Source organism: Platalea leucorodia (assembly GCF_965183815.1).
Source record: "Platalea leucorodia genome assembly, chromosome: 7".
Lineage (NCBI taxonomy): Eukaryota > Metazoa > Chordata > Aves > Pelecaniformes > Threskiornithidae > Platalea > Platalea leucorodia.
In genome coordinates, this window is record NC_138829.1 from 50,837,786 (window position 1) to 50,860,490 (window position 22,705).

Genomic DNA, 22,705 nt, shown 5'->3' on the forward strand with positions numbered 1-22,705 from the left:
CCCACGTGGAAAAGCAGTAATGGGTAATAGTCCAAGAGCCATACCAGGCTAGCAAGTTTCCTAGTGATGTCCTTAACCCAGGCCTCAGGGAGGCAGCAGACTTCCCTAAGAGGAGGGTCTGTCTGGCATATTGGACCCTCAGTTCACATCAGAAGGGAGTCACCAACAACTCTAACCTGTCTTTTCTTTCTCGTGGAGGTGGTTGTGATACAGGGGGTAGGCTTTTCTGACCTTGGCAACACCTCTGGTGTAGATGGACTGTCACCCACATCATCTATTGACATCTATTGACATCTTCCACATCCAGAGCCTCATACGTCTGTTGTACAGAGGTACCTGGGAAGGCAAGGTGGGGAAGGAGGGGGTTCATCTGCTGCCTCGAGCATGGACTTGCCTCCATTCACTCCTTTCCTTTAAGCAACTGCCTTCAGCCTGGCAGGGGGAGGATACAGGATCCCCTTGATCTTGTTTTTTTTTTCTAGTGGCTGTTCCTGTGTCAGGGAGGGTAGAGCGCAGTTCCACCAGTCTATCTCTTTCTCAGACTCCCTGATGTTCCTTAACCTTTCTACTTTCTCTTGTAGCTCTGCCGCCAGGCTGAGCAGATTATCCACCTGGTCACATCTCACACAGCTGTTCTCACTACTGCCATCTGTTACCAGTGAAATACCCACAATTATTCACACTCAGGGGCCATTTGTGTTGATGAAGACATCCAAGCCTCCATTTCTGTGTTTCCATTTTTTCTGCTGAAAGGCTTAGAGATTTTTGACCACTCCTCCAGCATGAGAGCCACATACTCCAGACAGCTGCAACCCAGGCACCTTAATATACATTACAGCAATGTTTCTGCAGAAGTCTGTAGTATTACGCATCACAAATTATCTATTCAGAAGATATGATTAACATAAGCATTCAGACCTAGCTTTTAAAAAATTGACAAGTGAGCTAAGCTGAAGTTTATATAACAAAAAATGTTGCTTGATGATACTGTGTCATAAAAAAGAAAACACAGTACATGAAAAGTTTTAGAAACTTGGGGAGTATAAAAAGTCAAAGAAATTAATTATGTAACTGTGTCACTACATTTATGCTAGTGTTTTACACATGGCATTTATTTCTCATCACTGAGTTCACTAGCTCTTTTTGCAGAGTACATTTTATAGAAAAATTTACTAAATATATGCTACTATTTAAAATTGATCTACTCAGTTTTTAATGTTTCAGTTAAAAGTAAACTACAAGAGTTAACACCACAACTTTCCTGTAACTTTTTTTGCCCCTCCAGAGACATTCCTCTCAAGAGTGAATTGAAGACAAACTGGACATCATTATCTGCTGTGATACCTCTGCCAAACAACTCCTTTTAAAATATTTTAAAACTATTATCAATGGGTTTTCCTAACTACAGAATGCAATTTAAAAAAAAAACAAAACCACACAACATTATTCTGCAATTGGGAAAAGTTAGGTGCAAAAAAGTCAGATCAGTCTCAGTATGAAAAACATGAATTTCACACTAGGCTCAGATGAAATAAACCTGTACCAAAATAATTGTTTCCCCCGATACAGGACACTCAGCCTAGGTTTGGCCCTCAGAATTGTCACATGGAGTTTCATCCTAAATGGAGCAAGATTTTAAAAGGCAACGCATGAACACACAGTGGAACAGCTGAGGATAAACTAGCTCTGAACAAACACTGCATATATTAAATACTGTTAGAGAGTTTTACCTAAAAGATCCTCCCTGGTACTCTTCCGGTAACAGTTTTCCGTCTCTTGCTTTCTTTGCTAGAGCCTAAGGAAAATGAAAGAAGAAAAAAAAGGAGAGAGAGGAAAGAAATTAAAGTGTTGTAATAGACTAATTCTTTTTACTTCAGTAAGACATAAGTACCATACAGCCATTAAAAAGTCATCTGCTTTTGGATTTAGGGAAACACCTCAGCAACATTGTTGTTGTAGCTGCAATGATTTGGCAAAGAGACTCAGCTACAAATAAGAGACAATAAGAGCTGTTCTCTCACTTCACAAACCTTGCTCCAGTTTTCACAATGGAACCACCATATGTTAAAAATATCTAGCAAAATACTGATAAGACAAATTCACAGTATTCTTCTTAACATATTTGTTTAAAGAAACTGCCATGTACCACTTCAGAACTTCTAGCAGATTGAACGTATTTCTTCCAGCTAAGCATTCAACCACCTTAAAGACCACCCTTCCTGTGACCTCTGCTTCATTTGTGACACTCTTCTACTTCTAAATATAGCAGTAGAAACTTTCCACAAACGTTTTGTTCAAAATACAGCCCAAGAAGTTCATACTATGTTCAAAGATAAGATCACAGAAACAGAACGTTATTCCCCCCTAGGATATTTCTAATTCAGAGGTCTCCTTAGATGGAAGCAGTGGGAATCAGGATGAGTAATTCTTACAGTAGTTGTCACATAAGGAAGAAAGGACAGTGCGGACCTCAAGAGAAACGGCACTCTTTGGTGGGTCAAGAGCCAGTTATTCAGCCACGAACCCATACCGAACACCCTATGAGTACCCAATGGAAAAGGTGGTGACTGGAAATGTGTCAGATGACTTCTCCATTAGTAGCAACCTTTTCAAAATGAGGAGCTCTTCAACTGACAGCAGAGACTGAAGTGGGAATATATGCAGGACAGATGATCTATCCTATTAATGCAGAATACATTTAGTGGTTTTGGCTTGTACCATATTTATTCCACAGGTGGAAAAGCACATGGAAAACGTCATGGTGTGACAACTGCAGCATTATGACACTTTAAGACAAAACAAACAAACAAACAACTGTTTCCAAAAGCACAGTCAGAGAAATAGACTCAGAACTGCTTCTGGGAAGACTGATAAAAGCAACATTGTTTATATTTTCCTTCTTCTGGTAAAAGTAATAAAACTAATGATAGTTTCCAATCATTTAATTATGTTAGGGAAATTTCAGTGGAAGTGAATAAAAAATCCCAAAAAATCTACTTCATCACAACGTGAAAAAAGTGATATAACATATTTGTGAAGCTTTCTTGGAGAAGATTATTCCATGAATCCCCTCTGTTTTCTAGGAATTTTTCACTCCCTTTTTAGGAATTCTACCACTGTTTTCTAGGATTTTTTTTCCATGTTCTTTCTAAGAACTGACTTTTTTTTTTTTTTTTAATTTCTAGATTGATTTCCAGGAATTGCCTATTCTGCTTTCCATGGATTTTCCACATTCATTCTATGAATACCCTGTCAAGCACTCAATTCAGTCTACCAAGAGGTAATTTCTATAAAACCTCACCCCTGCCTTTCAGGGGCAGAGTCTATAAGTGGAAAGTATAATTGAATTGACTTATTTTTGTTTGCATGTGGATGGAGGTAGAGTCATTACAAGATAAACTTCCACACGGATAATGAGTTGGTTAGTAGTTATAGTTGTGATATGGATTAATCCCCTTTCACATTGTAATATAACTCTGTTGGTCATGGTAAACAACTGCCTTCCCTGTATACATTTCTGAACATCTTTCAGGCCAGGGTTCTGAAAGGCCATGGTAGTTTAATGACTGCAATGACTTCAGCTTAGAAATAAACACCAAGAAGTTTAAGAGAATCACATTGTAATGAATCACTCATTAAATTCAAGCTTACACCAGATTTTACAAAACTTTGACACCCTAATTGTGAATTTAAAAGTTAAAAGGATACACTGAATTTTATTTTAGGCTTTTATTCATCTCTGAATAATTAGTGAAGCAGAAGACAATAGCCACAGGAACAGCGTTCACACAATACGGTCAATACGAGCATAGTGCATATGTGCAATTGCATTAGTTGAATGATGAAAATATGGTGCGAGGGTGCACATGACCTGGAAAGAAGTTAATATTAACATGCAACAGAAGGGGACATATAAGCAATCTACACAAAGAAAGCACCTGCCAAACTACAGGGAGACTAGTAGAGAAGCAGCTGCAGTTTCAGTCTGTGCCTCCCACATGTGCATGCCAGGTATATATTTATCTCAATAATTCACTGAAGAAGTTGAAAAGCAAAATTATGTTGGTGTGGACACCTGTAATCTATGTGACCTAATGACTTTCATATTGCATAGTGTGACCTATGTTACATACATTCCATTTGAAATGAAAGGGGAACGCTTACTTTATCATAGCCCTATTAAACATAATGCAAGTGTACATTCCCATCATGGGAACTGCAGGACACTAATTCATGGTAAGAGAGGTTTGTAATACTGCATCACAGTATCACGGGTATTGGGGATTATAATGAAAACACAACCTATACTTCACTTCTCATAATGCTGCTTTTCTTGTCATTCTATCACTAATCAGAATAATGTAACAATCTCAGCTGACCTTCCTCCTGGGCTGGCTATTATATTAGTGAAAGGATTTGGTTTTACAACATGTTCAACATGAAGTAAGCAATATGGACTGGAAAAATCTTAAAAACATCCAATTATGAATGTTTTGTGGCATGACACGCCTTTTTCTGCTACAACTTTGTTGGTTGTTCCCCTCTGCCAACACAGACTATTATGATTTCTGTAGTTTTTGGTAAAGGATAAAAATTTACAAAGTGCAGCTCGTGTCTAGTTTTGGGACAGTTTTATGCCCTAGCAGGTACTTCCATTGCATTCCTCAGATAATGTAGGCCTTTGATTAGCACTCATTAAATGACAAAAAAAGGCTTGTGTTGGGGCATTTCATCATTCATCGTATTTTTGCCTGCCACAAAGCACTACTACTGTGGCTGGCAACCACTGCCACAGATTCAAGCCACTCTAACTGGCACCTGGTCTATGCAAAATACTGCTCATCAGTCTGAGGAGTTTAATGTTACCTTTTGGGTGACATTCCCAACTGAACTGCATATTGAAAAAAATGCAGACAGAAATACGTGCCATAATATAACTGCACAGAGAGTAACACAAGGAGCTACAAGCAAAGTTCTGGGAAAGGGAGGAAAAAACCTCCCAAACAAACAAAATCTCAAACCCAAAGACCGGAAATAAAGAAATTAACATTATCTAGCTTTCCCATGAGGATTAAAGAAATACAACTATGTTAAATTGCAGAAGCCTGTACAGGTTTATTTTTCAAACAGTCTAGCCAGCACTCAACTAAATAACATGATGCCTAAGTTACTGTTAATTAAAAATGAACAGAGTTGCAACATTAATAATAATTTTGAAGTTTAAGGAATGCTGAAACTGCTTTAGATCCATTTTGAAACTGCCTGTGTTATTACTGATGTGTATCTGGGTCATGCTACATTTTCTGCTACAAAAAACTATACAGCTACTATATTCCTCAGCTTACCGTACGTTTAAGACCTACCTTTGCAGAGGCAGAAATTTCCTTTATTCCCTTGGCAGCAACATCTTTTATGATTGGTGTAATGAGACCTCGGTCTGTTGCCACAGCAATAGAAATGTCAATGGACTGCAGCTGCCTGTAGCCTTCTCCATCCCATGTTACATTCACATCTGGCACTTGCTAGAAGAGGGAGTAAAAAAAGACATCTGTTAAAAGAACAATGGTGCAATCAATTGTCAAGAAAAAAGAAAATCCTTCAAGACACATAGCTACATACAGGCATTCACCAAATTAATTTGTGCATCACAGACTGCTGTCTGTAAATGAAGAACAGGTCACATCTGTCACCAGGACTGCCATGAGCAAGACAAAAAAAAACACTGTGAGGGTCTAAGAATAGATGTACGTGATTAGCTTGCATTTATTTTATTTTATTTAAACTTACTTTGTCAAAAAGCATGAATGTATGCTCCAGGAACTGAAAATGGCAGGGCAGCCAGGTTTTTTGGTGCTGCTGGAAAAAAATTAACAAAAGCATACAAATTCCTTCAGGAGTCACTGATACCACCTTACAGATTACTAGCTTTCAAAGCTACAAAGCAGTGTCATTTCTCTCCCAAAGTAAATCACAGAATATTGACTTAAAAAGCATGGAAATGGACATCCTACTATACCCACATGTTGTTTTCCACTCATGTCTCAAGTATGACTCTCAACAAAGGAAGCTACAAATAGAATATTCTGCAGGTACACTCGCTGTTATTCAGATGAGGTTCTCCTAAAATGAATCAGATTTTTTTTTGTGTGGACTCAATTAAAATTGAGATAATGTTTACTGATAATTTCAATGAGGTTTTTGAGTTTACCACATAAAGCTGAAGCAGCTTGGGGGGGAAAAAACCCAACATATAAGTGAAGTCTCAGGTAACTGGTTATAGATACTGTAAAAGTAGTATTTCCAATAAATCCAAGATTAATATTTAGTGACCTTAATGAAATTAGGAAGTTGACTTCACAGTGGAGAAGGTATTCCAGAAAAAAATTATGGAAGGGACACATTATCCCTATCTGAACTAACCCCACTATCTATCTCCCTATCTGAACTAACTCCACTCCTAGAAGAAGCGGTGTAACAGTACTCTCCATTCCTATTCTTTAACACCAGAATGTATATTTAAAAAAAAAAAAAAAAAAAAAAAAAGGACATTAGTACTCCTCTTTGCAAGTTAAATAAAATTCAGGAAAGTCCCACAGTATACACAGTTGTAAGGTGCCTTCAAGAGGGCATTGTGCAAGTATGACTCTCTATATAAGGCATCCAAAAGAGATGGTAGGGACAAGGAGTTTCTCCTATCAACTTCAATATGATTAGAATAGCCTTAATTTTGATGTAGACCAGACAGTGTTATTTTTCCCATCACTTCAGCAATGAAGGACTGTTTATTTTTAAAGGATGGCTGCTATAGCAGCTGTTGTCACTAAGCCCAACCACTTGTGGATATCAACCTGGAAGCTTTCATTCCTTCCCTTACTCCTCCCTCCTCGTTCCAGAAAGCCAGAATTGTTTTAATGGGCTATCATCTGGTGAGCCCACTGGCACATTCACAAACCTCTGGCTGTCAAATGGCGAGATCAAGCCAAAAAGTAGAATTCATAATTGGACTTGTGATCCTAAGAACTTTGCAGGAGAAATTTAGCACATTAAAAGAACTGCTACAGGCAGTATCTTGAGGTGTCTGTCAAACAATCACAAAACTGTCCAACCAGCCACTGTCAGTTCATTCAAGCTAGAAGAGCATGTCTTGCATTGTTCAGAAAGAAAAAATTAAAAAATATTATTGGACCAGCGCTCAGAAAATAGTCAATGAAACTGCCTTGAATTTAAACTTGCAAATGTATTCACACCACTGAATCTGGAGGTGCAGAGGAGCAGGTGGAGGTGGGTTTTCTTTTTTAACTAGTAGTCCACATATTTTCCTGAAACACTGACAGAAAGTAGTTGAGACATGAGCTTGATCATGAACTTATTTCCTGGTATATTGAGTTAATTTTTTTTTAAATTTATTATTTTAATAGTCAAACAAATGCTAGCATATATTTGTAACAAAGTAATAGAATAGGACAGAATAGTTTAATGATTACTTCCATACAAGCACAGTATTAATGTCCCATAAAAAACAAGCAAACAAAAAACCCAGAAAACAAAACACCTCAATTTCTTATAACCCAATGCACAAGAATTCCAGCTTCTCAAAATCAGACCTGGACCACCAACTCATTTATAACCAAAGACACACTGATTTTACAAAGCTGTATGCATTATCATTTACTAGGTTTGTCTATTGAATTTCCTTTAAGGAAAAGGATGTTAAAAATTACATTCTACAGATGACTTTCTCATATTCACAGCATAGAACTATCTAATCCTTAAGGTCAAGATTCAAATTCTGTATTGTAAGTGTCAGCTGAAAATACTAGGAAAAGGAATAAATATTTTTATTTGTATATCAGAAAGAGAAATCATATTTACGGAATTCATTGGTTAGGTCATTTTGTGATGGCAGATAAGAAATTTTGTGTTAAATAATGGCAATGAGCAACATGCATAATCCACATGTATGTTCCTTCAAAGTACAGCAAAGCAGACTAATAGTTAAATGGACAGGAAGCTACTAGTCTTTTTTAAGTTCCAGACAACAATTTAAAAACTCACAAATAACAACAAAAAACTTTTATTATATAAGCAGAAGTAATAAAAAGTATATTGAATGCTTGTATTCAAGTCATTCTTTCACATATAGACAAATTGTAAACTAGGATTATATCTCATTATCTTTCTTGACTGGTCTTTTTTTGTGTAGAAGAGAAAAACACAAAACCTAATCTTTCATTCCTTTCTGTCTCCTGTTCCTTTCATCTCTCTCTGGTACAGAAATTTGTTATCCCACACTCACAGCTAGCAGTTCACAGTAATTTTTGGATGTCATCATTTCCTCACATAAGGTCTCATTAGGCGACAAAAAGAAGCTCCTTGCTATGTTCACATCTAACAAATGCATAGCAAGTATATTTAGCTCCTCCTGTTTCTCATATAGAATAACTTGGGAAGTTTGTTCCAGTCTATCCAATGCACAGAATTTCTCTCAGGCACTTGGTTATAAAACTGCCTAGAATCTATTTTCTGTCAAAATCTATAGCTCTTGCAATTATACATTAATCTATAGCTCTTGCAATTATACATTAATATTTTGATCATGTTTGTCTAGAAATGTCTCAAGTCCATTCCAGTGCAGTGTTCTCTCTTAATTCCATACATCCATGGGAATAGTTCCCCAACTTAATAACTTCCTCCTTTGGCTTTTGAATAGTTAAAATAATCCTCACAAATGAGGAAAATGGCTCTCACTCCCTTTCTGATGTTTTTATATTGTTGTGAGGTAATGCAACTAGTCTGGATCCTTGTTCTGCTTTATCTTGTCTGTTTGTAGCCTTTAGAAGCCACTGCTCAAACGATTCAATGATATCAGAAAAGTTTAGCTTTTCTAGGCATTTACCATATAGCTAGAAGGTGCGATCACTGTGCAATCAAGAAGGTACAGGTAAGAAATCCATGGCAATACCAAACTTCAAAATCTGCATTCATTGTCATACAGAAGTACATTGCCTTGATGATGATGGCAAACTCCATAGGATAGTTCGAGGATCAAGCATTGTCCCCCTTAATTACCTTTCTACATGACAGATCTTTTCCAGCTGTTAGTGATCACTAAAAGACACTATCTCCTCCTGAGCCTTAAAAATACCAGCCTTCGGGCTGGTCAAAGCTCCCACCTATGACATTCTAAAATTAAGTGCAAACTGAATTTAAACCAAAACCACATCACTCCACATCTATGTGAAACCATCACAGTTCTTTCTTTTCACAAGTTTGAAAACAAAATTAATTTCACATTATGTTTTCCAAGCGACTATATTTGAGACACTCTGGACTAAGAGGAAACAGGTCCAAAGTGTGGGAGTTCTCCTAAAGAAGGATATCTGAAACCTTTCAGTTTCAAAAAATTAAGTGGCACTGGGACTGTTTTCCAAGCAGACCAATCAACACAAATTGGAAGCCAATGTATCCAGTTCTACCCAGAGAATACGCAAATGGCTTATGGAGACTGTGAAGCCTCTGTAGCGTGGCATGGAATAAGTAGACTCTAATGAAATTTAAGATCTTAACTTTAGGATGTATTGCAATCCTTTAACTTTTACATTGACAAAAGGAACGATGACAATTCTTAGCAATGAGCAAAGATTGGTTGCCTGAAGAATTTTTAATTCAAAGCAGAGGTCACTGAATATGCCATCAGAATACATCTGAGGTAATAAACAAGATTGGTATAAGACTTGGATAAATATTTGTTTATAACTGTAAGAGAAAATAAGATGCAACAGCAAAGAACAGAAGACTTATCTTGCCAATTGTTTTAGTCTGCTGACAAAGCATCTACTGTTATCTGCAGATGACAGCTGTACTAAGTGGATCTTTAGAGAATTTTACCTGGAGAGCTTAAAAAAATCTGGCAATAAGTGATAAAGAATTACAAGCCTTGCTATGATCACGTTCATATCTCTATATAGGCTCATAAAATACCCTTGTCTCCTTGGCAGTTTACTATAAAACGTATTTTTTTTGAAGTCAAATTATTCACTTACCTTCAGAGTAACTGCAGTTGCCTTGATAATGAAATCATTTACAGATACTTTAATGTCATCTGCAAAAAGGAAAAAAAAAAAGACAATCACTGCTTGTAAGATTTGTTTATCAGCATTTTTGTGACGACAAGATTCCAGTGAATCAGCAGATTTGCTTCTCTGAAACATTGCCAGAAAGTCATCTTCAAACTACAATCATAAAAGCAAGAAAACCTTTCTCTCCCTTGGGACAAAAGGAGTGTCATCAACAAAAAGTCTCCTGAGCAGAGACATTCTTGCTAGCTGTTACTAGAAGGTCAAAAAAGCTGCAAACTTGAGTGTTACTACTCATTCTTATAAGTAGCAGCCCATATGTGTTTTATGCTTTACATATTTACTGTGTATGTAGAAATCTATTGTAGGATCTAAATATACAGAGACAATACTGGAGACTACTATTCTTTATGTAGTGTGATGCATAACTGGAATAATTGAGGAGATCAGCTTTTATTCAGCTATAAATCAGAAGTATGCTATTCTCCAGTAACCTGTGGGGCCTTGTAATGTAAGAATTAGCAGGGCAAAGGCATCTGTCAATCCTTAAAAATGGGCTAACAATATATTCTAAAGCAGGCTGCAAAATAATATGAGTGATAAAGTTGTTAAATTAAAAGCAAAGCTACATACAAAAAAAGGCAGCATTAGGCAGAAGCAGATAAAAACCTTGAGAGGACTGGATTTTTTTGATGTGAGCCTAAGAAATACTGCGTAACAGTTAGTACATTTGCTTCCTTTCCCCAAAAGCTCAGGAGAAAGAAGGGATGGAAACAATGGCTGTATTTGCACTGCATTATTTTTTTTTCCAAGTTTTAGGAGACTTGGAAATTACTAATATTAGGACTGGCAGAAGCAGCAAAGACTACAGATACAATGCAGACTATGCCACAGTTGCTACAAGATCATCCTGAAGATGCATAGTATTTACACAATATTAAATGCATAATTCTCACAATAAAAAAGCGTACATTACTCTACCACCATCATCACTGTTATCAGCTGAACAGATTAAGATGCAAAACTACTTCATTTTCGAGTCTGGGTTATGGCATGTAATACATATACCTTTAGAAATGCTTTTGTAAAGGGAAAATTATTTATAGATAATTATATTAAGTGAAATCTTCTTAAGTGATCATAAATTTGGAGGAATGAATCAAGTATCCACTTACCACATAACTGACCTGCAACATTTGCCATGATTAGCAATCTATGCATAAGAGAGCCAGAATTCTAATGTAACACAACGGAATTTGCAAGTACTATGTTGCATTAACAGAATTTCACATCAGACAAACCTGTATCTTGGTCATCGAATATATTTTGGTATTTTATATTTTGATTTATATATTATATTTTTACCCCTTGGCAAAAATGTCACTGTCCGCTAGGGGGCAGGAATACAGTGAAAATATAGGAGTACAGTTAAACAAAGCATGTCTGATAATATTTTACCTTCAATCATTGAAGTTTACAGTAGGAATAACTGCTGTATTTTACCCCCAAAACAAAGAAGCTTACAGTAGGGAATGTTCCATAAAACTTCCACATTACATCTCATCATGTAGTAGAAACCACCATCAGAAAAAAACAAAACAAAACAAAACCACCCAAACATCTACCAGGACAACCTCTGCAATTCAATTTTATGCAAAGACATATGGCTCTTTCCCATCCCTACATTTAAAAAAGAATATTCATTAAGAATCCACACCAGCAGGAGAGGTGTGAAAAAAATTAAGGCAGCATTCCTAAGACAAGTTTTTACTTCATTTGTTATGACCTGCTGCTGGTTTAAAGAAAATATCAACATTATAAATTGTCTTTGACATTAACTTGTGAATAAGATATCATTAAAAAATAAATCAGGTAGAAAGGTCACCTGGGTACTCTTGCATTAAAAAGCAGACATTCAAAACTCCAGTGAAAGGAGAAGCAGCTCCTATATCATCATCTAGGAAGTCTAAATATACCAGTCAAATTTAATTTAGGACCTCACAAATGGATAAACAAGTGTGGGCTAGCCACCAGTACGTAACAGTAGCCCTCCAATGTCAGCATTCTAGTCCCTAGGTGTACAGCTCTGTGACACTAAGCTGAAAGAAAATTCACTCACAGGGAAAGCCTCGGGAACAGCAAATGACTATGAAGTACCCTAGAGGCCTTATGTCTTGTGCTATAATGCCACATCAAAAGATCTCTATATTGGGATAGCCCCAGGAAAAACAAAACAGTCTAAATTGCTAGAAATACCTGGTTGCAAGCAGATCTTTTGTTATATCAACAAAAACATGGATCAAGGAGAGAGAAAAGAGTATCAACTGTCAGACAGGCATATCACTACATGAACACTTATGTGTGTCTAAAACCTAGCTGATACCTCTGTATACAGAATCTTTCAAGGCTAACTTCATTAGGTTAACCTTGAAAACCCTTTTCTACACATCCACACGATAACCTGTTCATGTAAAGAAATTTAACTTGGACCTTGAAGATACTTTTTGATGTTGCACTGTGATAACAACAAAGCTGTTTTTTAACCTTGCCCCAGAGGCAAGGCTTTCAGTAAATCAAAAATCCTTCTACTGTTGAGCACTAGCATCTAGATGACCCAAGTGGGGGAACCCTATTAAAGATTTAAGCTGGAAGAGATGCCACATATAAAAGCTATAGTATTATTCTGGGGTGGAGGGGGTGGGGCAACAACAAAAAACCTGCCTACCTACAGCTATATCTGGAATAACATACAGTGAATATTGGATTGCTAATGTGCCTGCCTTTCCCTGAATACAAGAATATTACTCATTTGAGTTATGTCAGTCTTGTCATACAAATCATTTACAGACTGGACTAAGAAAACTTCTGAAGACCTAGGTACGCTGTCTAGGGCAACTACAATACCATTTTTTTGTAAAACAAACAAACAAACAATAACCCCTTCCTTCCTCCCCCCAAACCCATAAAGACTAAAGATATCTTACAACTCTTGTTCTACTGCTATTGTCCATCATGCTAGAAAAACCCAACAAACAAACAAAAACAACTTGTAAGAAGAAATAAAGACAGGTAAACAGCACCAAAAACATTTTGGTCAAATCACTGAAAGATTTTGTCATAATTTGCTTGAAGAACAACTAATTGTGGATCATCACCCAAAATATTACTTTAAGATTACCAATTCACAATGTGTCACTGGTCAGAAGTATTTATGTGACTTTGGAGTTTGTATTTCATTAACTTAAAACTGATAGTTGTCTCCTGAGTGACAGAAAACCATATTTTGCTCTCTACCAAATTATTTATTACAGAGAAGTTATCAGTACTTTGCACCTAAGAATAAAGGGGCACATTATATATCTCCCTGGGATACCAAGAAATGACAACTCTTACTTCCCTGTGCATTTGCCCAAGTGCCTTATCAATTAAAGATTCACATCCATCTGTTTTCCAAAGTTTGGTACCCAGTTCTTTTCTTTCAAGAACTGAAAAGGGATGTGACATCAGGGTATCTGTTCACAAAACCACAAACTGTTTTATTACTGCTCATTGCTAGCTAGAAAAGAATGACACCCTCTCCCTTTCTTCTTTTATTTGACATCTTTTATTTGACAGTCCAAACTGAGTCTTCTACCTCTAGCATGCTCAAATACATTTCAAGTTGCAGATACCCCCAAAAAATTACCTGAAATACTATTTGGACTCATCACTTCTATGAAACCAACATGTTTTCTTTCAGATTTGCTTTAATTAATTTCCATTTTCAGTAAAGCATCAAATGAAAAACAAGCTTTATTTTCACCAATCATATTGATTAAAATACTGTGTTTCCAATTATGTGTAAAAGAATAATCTTAACATTAAAAAAATTAAATATACATGATACACATTTTTTCCAGGCTGTCATTTACAGTTTCTCTAAGACATTGCTTAGCTACTGCAATTTGACAGAACCACACCTCAGGGGGACCACCTTCTAGAACAGACCTCAAAAATTGATTGTGGGACCCACCAAATTCACTATCCCAACTCCAGAACTACTTACACTGAAAGCCCTCCAAGCTGATGTCTTTTCTTCCTTTAGTCTTATTTCCTCCTCATTCTTATTTTCAAGAAATGCAGCATTTAGCTGTACAGCAATACTTTGTAACAACTCACATTTCCTCCCATCAATCTTTCAAGCTTTCTTTCTTGTCAGCTTGGATTAGGCTCTTCATCCTTTCAAAAGTTTTGTTAAACATAGCTGCACTTACTACCTAGAAAACTTTAACTTAAAAAGGTCCTCTTACTCTTTCATGACTTTTAGAAGTCATTACTATATTTTGCTTTGAAAGTACTAACCGACTGATGATAACTAAAGTCTCAAAACTGACATAAATGCTGAAGGTAATTTAGAATGCTAAATGGTAGATTTTTTTCTTTACTACTACTACCACATGCAGCCCCTGAAAAAATTGTTCAGTAAAATGTTATAACTCAAGTTGAATGAATGTGCAATAACTGATCATTAACAGTGTTTCTCTTTTTACAGACTTGTGATTTGGGGTCAGTTTTCCTGGCTAGTGTTCAGACTCCTCTAACTGGCTTGTACAAATGTGGAGATATTTGTGGCCTGATACTATGAGTAAGAGTCTCTAGGTTTCACAGACTTCAGTTAAACCTTAGAATATGCAGCATTTCTCAGAACTGGACTTAATTTGTGCAGGTTAAATAAAGTCACAGCAATGTCAGCAATAGTTGGCCCCAGCTTTCACACTCTTGCTCTTCTCTATATGCTTCAATAAAGGAGAAGCAAGCACTCTGTTTCTCAATCAGTACAGTAATAAAAATGTAAATTAAAACTATCCTGCTATGCTATACTGAATGCAGAGTTCACATGGCTTTGGAAAACTATCATTTGAACCTGAACCTATAAGCTTTCAAACCATGATAGCAATGATGAAGCTTTAGAACAAAACTCGAAGTGTCACGTGTCACTGCCTTAGACCTATAAATATTCACTTTTCATTATTGTGATAATGTCTGAAACAGCATACGCTATTAATTCTGTTTCTACTACTTGGTATAATAATGAGGATACACATCTAAAAGCTGAACTATTGAGAACAAATGATTTAAACGGTACCAGAAAAAAGGACTAATTGAACAATACCAAAAAGAATCTACGTGAGATTGTTTATGTACCTTCCTCTTGTGCAGACAGTTGTATTCTCCCATGAATGTTTTTAGAAACAAACTTTGGTCTTTAAAAAAAAAAGAAGTACAGCAGGAGAAAAAAACCCCTGTTTTCTCCTCATTATAAAATAATGGGCCTTAAGAATTTTTTACCCAAGTAACAATCTTAGTACCAGGCTATGAGGTGTATGCGTGCATGTCTCCTTCAGCAAACAGAACTTCACTACTTGCTTATGCAGCCCGAACAGTATGGAAAATGAGATTCCATAACATGGAATGAATGAAAACTAAATTTATAACGTGACAGAAATTAATCTGTGTGCCTGGGATAGCATCTAAACTTTGCGGATATTGAAAAGTCAAGTTTTGTAAACAAACAATTAATTCACCAGCATAATTAGCTAAACTTATCAAAAGAAAAAGTAATCAATATTTTCCAAATTGATTTGAAAAGGGATCTCTCCTTTAAAAGAATGAAAATTAATTTAAAAAGCTATGCCTAATTAGTTTGGCTGCAATTGATGAAGCAGACATCAACTGATCTCAACTGATTTCCCGCAGATAAAACACAACAGATGTCACATCATTTTAGGCAGTGATAAGATACTGTCAAGTCAATAAACAATATTGCTAACCTCAGACATTAGAAATAAATATTATTCTTTGTGAAGAACATTCCACATTTTATAGAAACTTAAGACCAGAAGAATCACCTACAGATATTGCAGGTAATCATACTACATGATCTTGACTAATTTATCAAGTTCTGCCTTAAAAGTGGATAAATTTCCTGAGAAGGCTATTCCTCCTGGACAGCTGCAGCCAAACCTCATTTCTCAATGTGTTAGAATTAGAATTCCATGGACAAACAGGGAATTGAAGGCAGGCATTGCCCCCCACCCAGGCCTGTCTTCCTTCCCCTCAGTTACTGCTTCCTACTTTGCAACATCACCTCAATTATGCTTGTGTAACTGTTTTACAGGTCTGATGCCAAAATGTATCACTGGATTGGGATAGCTTAAAATAACTCAAGTTTTATCATCATAGGGAATGAAGATACTACAGAGACAGAAACATGCAGCACAGGTTTTCAACTGTTTAATCCAGCTTTTCTGAGAAGAAAAACCTCTCAAAAAAATCTATAACGTCTGCAAGTAGCTTAAGAGATAAGTGAAGATGGAGGGTGTGACAGAAAAATGATAGTGAATTCATTCATTCATTTTTTTCTGACAGCCTACCAGATTGGTGACAGAGATACGATCTTGCTGAGAAAAAATAGTCTTACAGTGCAACTGCTCAACAATTCTCTCTGATCTTATTTCATTATAGTCCTTTAAATTCTTGTTCAAGATGTGTATTTAATGGAAAATAGCCTTATGAAAGTGTGATGGAAAAAAACATTACATTACAAAATAAACTTTTTCTCAGGCTTAAATATCTCTGAGTCAAAAAAATACAATTTTTAGAAAATCCTCTAACTTAAGGTGAGTTACTGAAGAGCAAGATGACCTAGATTAATACAAGTCTAACCTACTCAGCTGTAAATCTGGCTGATCAAATTAACTCACAGATGTCAAAGCTTTATGAAAGCATTTGTTTTAATATTTCTGACACTGGTATTTATAAATAGATTGCACTGTGTTGCTGTCCTCTTTACAGAACATTAAACCAGCTACCAAATTAAAAAAAAAAAAAAAAAGAAAAAAGAATGAAAAGTGCTAGTAACTGCAGGCAATTGCAAGAACTGACCTAATATAAAACAATGCTTTCCTAAAGAGTTTCCACAGGTTTTGGTTTAATGCCTTCATGAACTATAAGATTGAAGCAACTTCCTGTAGACAACATTAAAATCAGTATATTGACCAAATAGTTCTAAATATAATAATGTTTATTTAAATGAAGATTATGATGTTAAAGCAATAAAAAATTTCATTCAGGTTTTTTACCCAACTAAGTAGAAGTCCTTAAACAAAAAAGCACTAAGCAAACAACACTTTTGTGATATTTTGCATGAAAATGAAGTACCTGCCTGAATAGAGTTCTACTGAAAAATCCTCTTGTTTTTTAAAATGCATGTCATATATAGCTTGTTGAACTAAGATTTGGGAAAGAAGATTCTAGTCTGCATAGTTAATTTTGAAACTATTAAAACATCCTATTGCCCAGTACACTCAGCTGGTTTCAGCAAAAACAAGAACTGTTTTAGCAAAAACAAAGCAATCTTTGATTATGACCTTGAACTTCAACAACTTTTTCTAAATAAGTCACTTCACTGAATACAAGTTGAGACAAAACGGGAAAATTTAATTTATTAATCTTATATAAAAACATTTCTGTATAAATAAGACACAGTGGACACATTATGAAAATTGGGATTTACACATACATATATATTGAAATTCATGGCTTTTAATCCAATTCTCAATGTATATTTTAAAATTATCCAGTTTTCTATAGGACAGATTTCTATTCCAACAGCTTAACATAGTTGTAAGCATATATATAAATTCGAGTGAAAGAGATAACCCTGCCTCCTTCACATTAACACCATTACTTTGCCTTCAAGAAGCATTTACCATGCATTGGCTGGCATGTGATAAAATCTTGCTTTCTTTCCTCACCATGGATAAAGCCATTTTCACTCAGAATTTGAGAGGCTGCGTTAGCTTTCCTTTTCCAGTAAATTCAAGAAAGAGGCCAGCAAAACTTAACTTTAACATTGTACATAGAAGGACAGAGCATGAGTGTATTTTAATTTGAAGCTTCCCCTATTATTTTTCACATGAATAATTTGAGATTTTAACCATCAAGAACCTAAATATTGCTGCATCTGGATGGAAAGAAACAAAAACCTACTAGACAATGCATAGTCCTATGTTCAACTGCAGTCATCTACAGAGTGTTGTGTTAGCTGGTAACACCTCTGTCTTCCTTTATCTTTATAAGTTGTCCAATTCAATAATCTCAGGGAACTACAGCTTGAGTCCAACATACAGAATACTGAAAAAGATTATTTGAATGCATAGTGTTCTGCCTATACAAAAACCTACACCTCCTCGGCAAGATTATGTAAGCAAGACATACTATGCATTAGTACCACACATTATAGTAAATCAGTTTAATCACTAACCTTTGGCCAATTCTTTTCTTAATTTCAAAATAGCATCAATGTCACAGTCAGTAGCAGCATATGCATGAGGTATAGTAGTTTTAGACTCTGTTAATCTCTTAGCAATAACTCTTCGGATGTTGCTAGCTGGGATTTCTGTGAATGTGCCCTGAAAGAAATCATATGCTGCATATTAAATATCAAAAGAGTAAACATACTTCCCCTTTGCTGAAACAGGACTCCAGCATTGATGCGTTATCATCAGTGACTCCTGCTCACTTCAAATATCCCCTAGATTATCAAAAAGTGATATATTCCAACTACTGAAATTAAAATTAAGACCATTGAGTGTTCTAGTCTATTCCACTTAACTTGGATCAACACAACATGTTTTATAGAATAAAGATAATTTCACTTTACAGTATAGGACTAATCCTACTATTCTAGCAGACTGCTTAAAAAATATTTCCAAATTCTCAGGCATTAATTCTCAGCCAGAGTATATAAGCACTGTTCCATCCGCCAGACCTGGCATATTGCTTAGAATATGTTTTATTGCATTTAAATTGTAATAGAGTATTTCCTCAGTAAGCTAATGCTTTTTCAGTTCCCCGAGTGGTTCCTTAAGACAGGCTTTACTGCATGTCTTTTTTGTTATTCTTCCCTCTCCTTCCAGATATATTTAGTAATGTTTCAATGCAGAAGTTTTCCCAACTTCTTCATAGAACCAAGTCAACTTCCAAGGAATCCCTTGAAATATCAGTGACTACAGAAAGCAAGAATAAAAGTGATACTGTAGAACATTATTTTATATACCTAATCTATACCACATATACTATATACTGAGTAGTACTCAACACACAAATTGCAATATGTATGTTCTGGTGCAACCATAGAAACATTTTTTTCTGTGATGGAAAAAAGTTTGAGCTTTCTGTGCTTTGTTTGGTTCTTTGTACAGTGCAAAAAAAGGAGCGTTTTCTGGATATTATGAATTGTAGCTACATTGTAAACTTCAGCCTGTAAAGACACTTCACATTTACTTCTAGAGCCAGAAAGGTTTTTCCTACCATTTTTCACAAAAGCTTTTCAATTTCTACTCATATGCATTTCAGCATGGGCATTTATTCTTTAAAAAATAATTTCTGGTATTTCTAACATTTCAAATTAGCATAGAAACTGTATTTAGGTGCTAGAGTTTGCAAAATTACTCTTCGAAGCAACCACTAAGCCCTTTTCTTCCTTGCTTCTTGACAACTCATCAGTGGACATTTACATATACTTATATTGCAGGAAAGCAAATGAATGAAGTACAGTAAAAGAAAAAAAATCAGGATTCAAGTTTCTCCGACACTGGAAATACACACTGACATATTGGTCCTGCAGGGATTGAGGAAAAGGGCGTATTGTTGATTTCCAAACTAGAGGCATCTTCTTGTTTGGGGACTGAAATAAAACTGCTGCCTCTCTGACTTTCCCCTTTCCAAGGCCTGCAATGTAAATTTTTTCATGGCTTCAATTTTCAAGTTACACAAAATAGTGTGCAGACCATAATTTTGAAGCTCTGCAGTTTGAATTACACTGCTTTAGAATGACACAAACATACTAAAAACTGCACATGACTGGGCTTGGCATCTGGGTAGCCTTACTTTCCTTTGGCTCTCCAGTTCTGGAAATCTCATACAGCTACTTAAGTAGCCATACCAATATTTAGCTGTAGCAAGGTTGAGGACTTAACAGAAACATTACCAGTGCAGCAGGTTGTCCTGGTGTGGAAACTGGTGGAACTGCTGGCCTTGGATAAGCAGAAGTCACAGCTGTTGCTTCCGAAGCAGAAGGCTGGGGAGAAGCTGGAGAAACCACAGGTTTCAATTCACTGGGTTTGCCCTTCTGCTTCTCTTGCAGAAGTTTGAGAGCATCCCTGGTGATTAAACACAGTGAAATACTGACAAAGAAACTATTTCAAAAATTCCCAAAGTATTACTATTATAATTAGTCACTTCCATGCATTTAAATTTTTGTTGTCAAACCAAACATTAAGAAGGTGATTATTATTAACTGATATGAATTTTATGTTTCTTTTGTGATACCTTTTTAGTAAAGTCTCATTAACGTCTGTGAATGAAAGGGCTTGAATATGCAGTAACAGAAAAAGTTTGTATTAGAGAAGCATAACATTCATCATCACTAATTGTGAGTGTACAAGGTAATTTGTGAATTGCACTAACAATTCTTCTAAACATCAGAGTACACTTACTCAGGCTATAAAGTCTCAAATAAAAGCTGTTTCATGTTACATTTATAATCATTTGGATTTAATGTAGTTAATTAATTAGTGCTCACATAGTACATTTATCATTCATTTTTCTGTACCTTTCTGACATAAATATGCACAAGCAGCTGTCGAAAGTATACAAGTCCATACTTCATAAGCAATTTCAAAGACAGCACCACATTAAAGAACAAAAGCTAAAACCTGAGTAACATCTAACAGTCCCAGGTGTGGCAGAACCTTGACTGCTCTATAAGCATAAAGCAGTATAAAGACCCCAGGGTCTTTACACCAATATAACTACCACAACAAAACTTCCCTCTTGTGGGCAGAGTATGACAGACATACGTAAACTCCTGTCTTTACGCTATAATACTACTTCTACCCTATGTGCATTGTATCTATAGAGCAACATGCTAAAGATTAACACCTATGAAGCTAAACAAAAAAGATTGCATTTACGCTACTACTGCCAATTGAAAGGGAAATAAGCTATAGCAAAATTTCTGTTTTGCAGTTGTATCTATACTAGCGACTTCTTAGAAGAGCTGTGCTCCAGATCTGACAAAAAAAGTCTGTATCATATACCCTAGATAAATCTCTATCACTTCATGAAGACATCACCACAGCATGTGCACAAAGGTTGATGTACACAAGGTTTTATTACATAAACTGGCAGAGGAAATTAAAAATGTAAAAAACAGACTACTTATAACCATACCATGGCTTCGACACATAAGCCATAAATACTAAACAACAAAGCTATTAATTTCATTAGATTACTGCTTGAGTGAGTCTGTTCTTGGGTGAGAGTCAGTAGTTTGTGTTGTTAAATTTTCGTAGAAAGGACAAAATCTCAGAACATTATGCATTCTTAGTTCTTCCTAACAAAGTCGCACTCCAGGACCAAGAACTGAAAACTGAAAAGCTCTGTATGTTCTATATAATGCCTTTTACTGATTGCTGACTTGCTTTAATTTATTTTTAGATTCAATACATATTTCAGCAAATGATATTAAAAGCAAACAAAAATAAATGACTGAGCTCAGGATGTAAATTTGTCATTATTAAAGTTGTTACTTGTTTTCCTGGATTAACACGTTAGCCAAAATTTGTTATAAAATAAGTGTTTAGTATTTAAGATAACTGCTATATTGGGGAAAAATAGATTTCATTGAATAAAAATCACCCCATAGCCTACATTTTGAGACAAAAAAAGTCACTGCATGACACAATGCAATGTTCCTAGTTAACATATTAGAAGCTACCAAAAATTACTTAAGGGTTTTAACTTGGCAGTCATATGACAGACCATCTGCTCATTATATTCCATAATACATAAAATAAAGCTTTTATAGCTTCTTATATATTTTAAAGCTAAGGAAATGCTTTAAAATTACTTCCATATATTATGCAAATGACAAAAACCAGATGGTTCTACCTATCATAGCCAAGTCAAAATGCTTTAATAATTTTGGTGACTCAGTGTGTTAACTGAAATACGTATTGACAAAATTGAGGTTATTTTTAGATTAGAAGATTCACTCAGGATTTAGAAACTCATGTATGAGTATGAGATATAAATATATATAAAATATATATGAAATATGATTTTTATATATGTATATATATATATATTATATAAATACTTGTTATACATAGATATAAAAATAATTTCCCTTCCACCAATTCCACACAATTTAACTGATTAAGAAAAATAGGTACAGCAATGTTATGACTGTCACAGGTCCAAGACTGCAAGCCTGCATATAAGTAGAGTTGGAGGAGGCACCAAAGCAAAGCAAAGCAAATTAAACAGATTTCAGTACAAGTCAGGCAAATACACATTTTATTAGAACTGGAAAAGGAAGGGTTGGACACATCTTTCCAACTACTCTATAAACCTCTATCAACACAGGATAGTAACGCAGAAAGATGAGAGAGAGGGATAACAAACATAAAAGAGAGCAGTCTGCTCCCCAGAAAAGATACCAGAGCTTGGTAAACATTCATTAAACAAAAATATGCCTTACAAAACTGTTATTATTAGAAGAATGCAAATTGTGGCAACTC

General features: G+C 35.6%; 1 protein-coding gene across 8 annotated transcripts in view; it reads right to left on the reverse strand.

Annotated features, from left to right (window-relative positions):
• The window catches only part of PDHX (pyruvate dehydrogenase complex component X), a 63,298-nt gene that overhangs the window by 11,619 nt on the left and 28,974 nt on the right, over positions 1-22,705 (reverse strand). For 4 of the 8 annotated variants that reach the window (XR_014228852.1, XM_082318110.1, XM_082318107.1 and 1 more), the window contains exons 6-10: positions 20,110-20,281; positions 18,382-18,529; positions 10,044-10,102; positions 5,364-5,522; positions 1,731-1,795 (exon numbers count right to left, since the gene is read on the reverse strand). Coding sequence is in view for 4 of the 8 variants with exons in the window: in XM_082318110.1 (XP_082174236.1) it covers positions 1,731-1,795; positions 5,364-5,522; positions 10,044-10,102; positions 18,382-18,529; positions 20,110-20,281 (603 nt within the window). In the remaining 4 variants the exon portion in view is untranslated. Of the gene's footprint in view, positions 1-176; positions 337-1,730; positions 1,796-5,363; positions 5,523-10,043; positions 10,103-18,381; positions 18,530-20,109; positions 20,282-22,705 lie in introns of all 8 variants that reach the window. The other 4 variants (XR_014228850.1, XR_014228853.1, XR_014228851.1 and 1 more) reach the window with 3 other exon arrangements.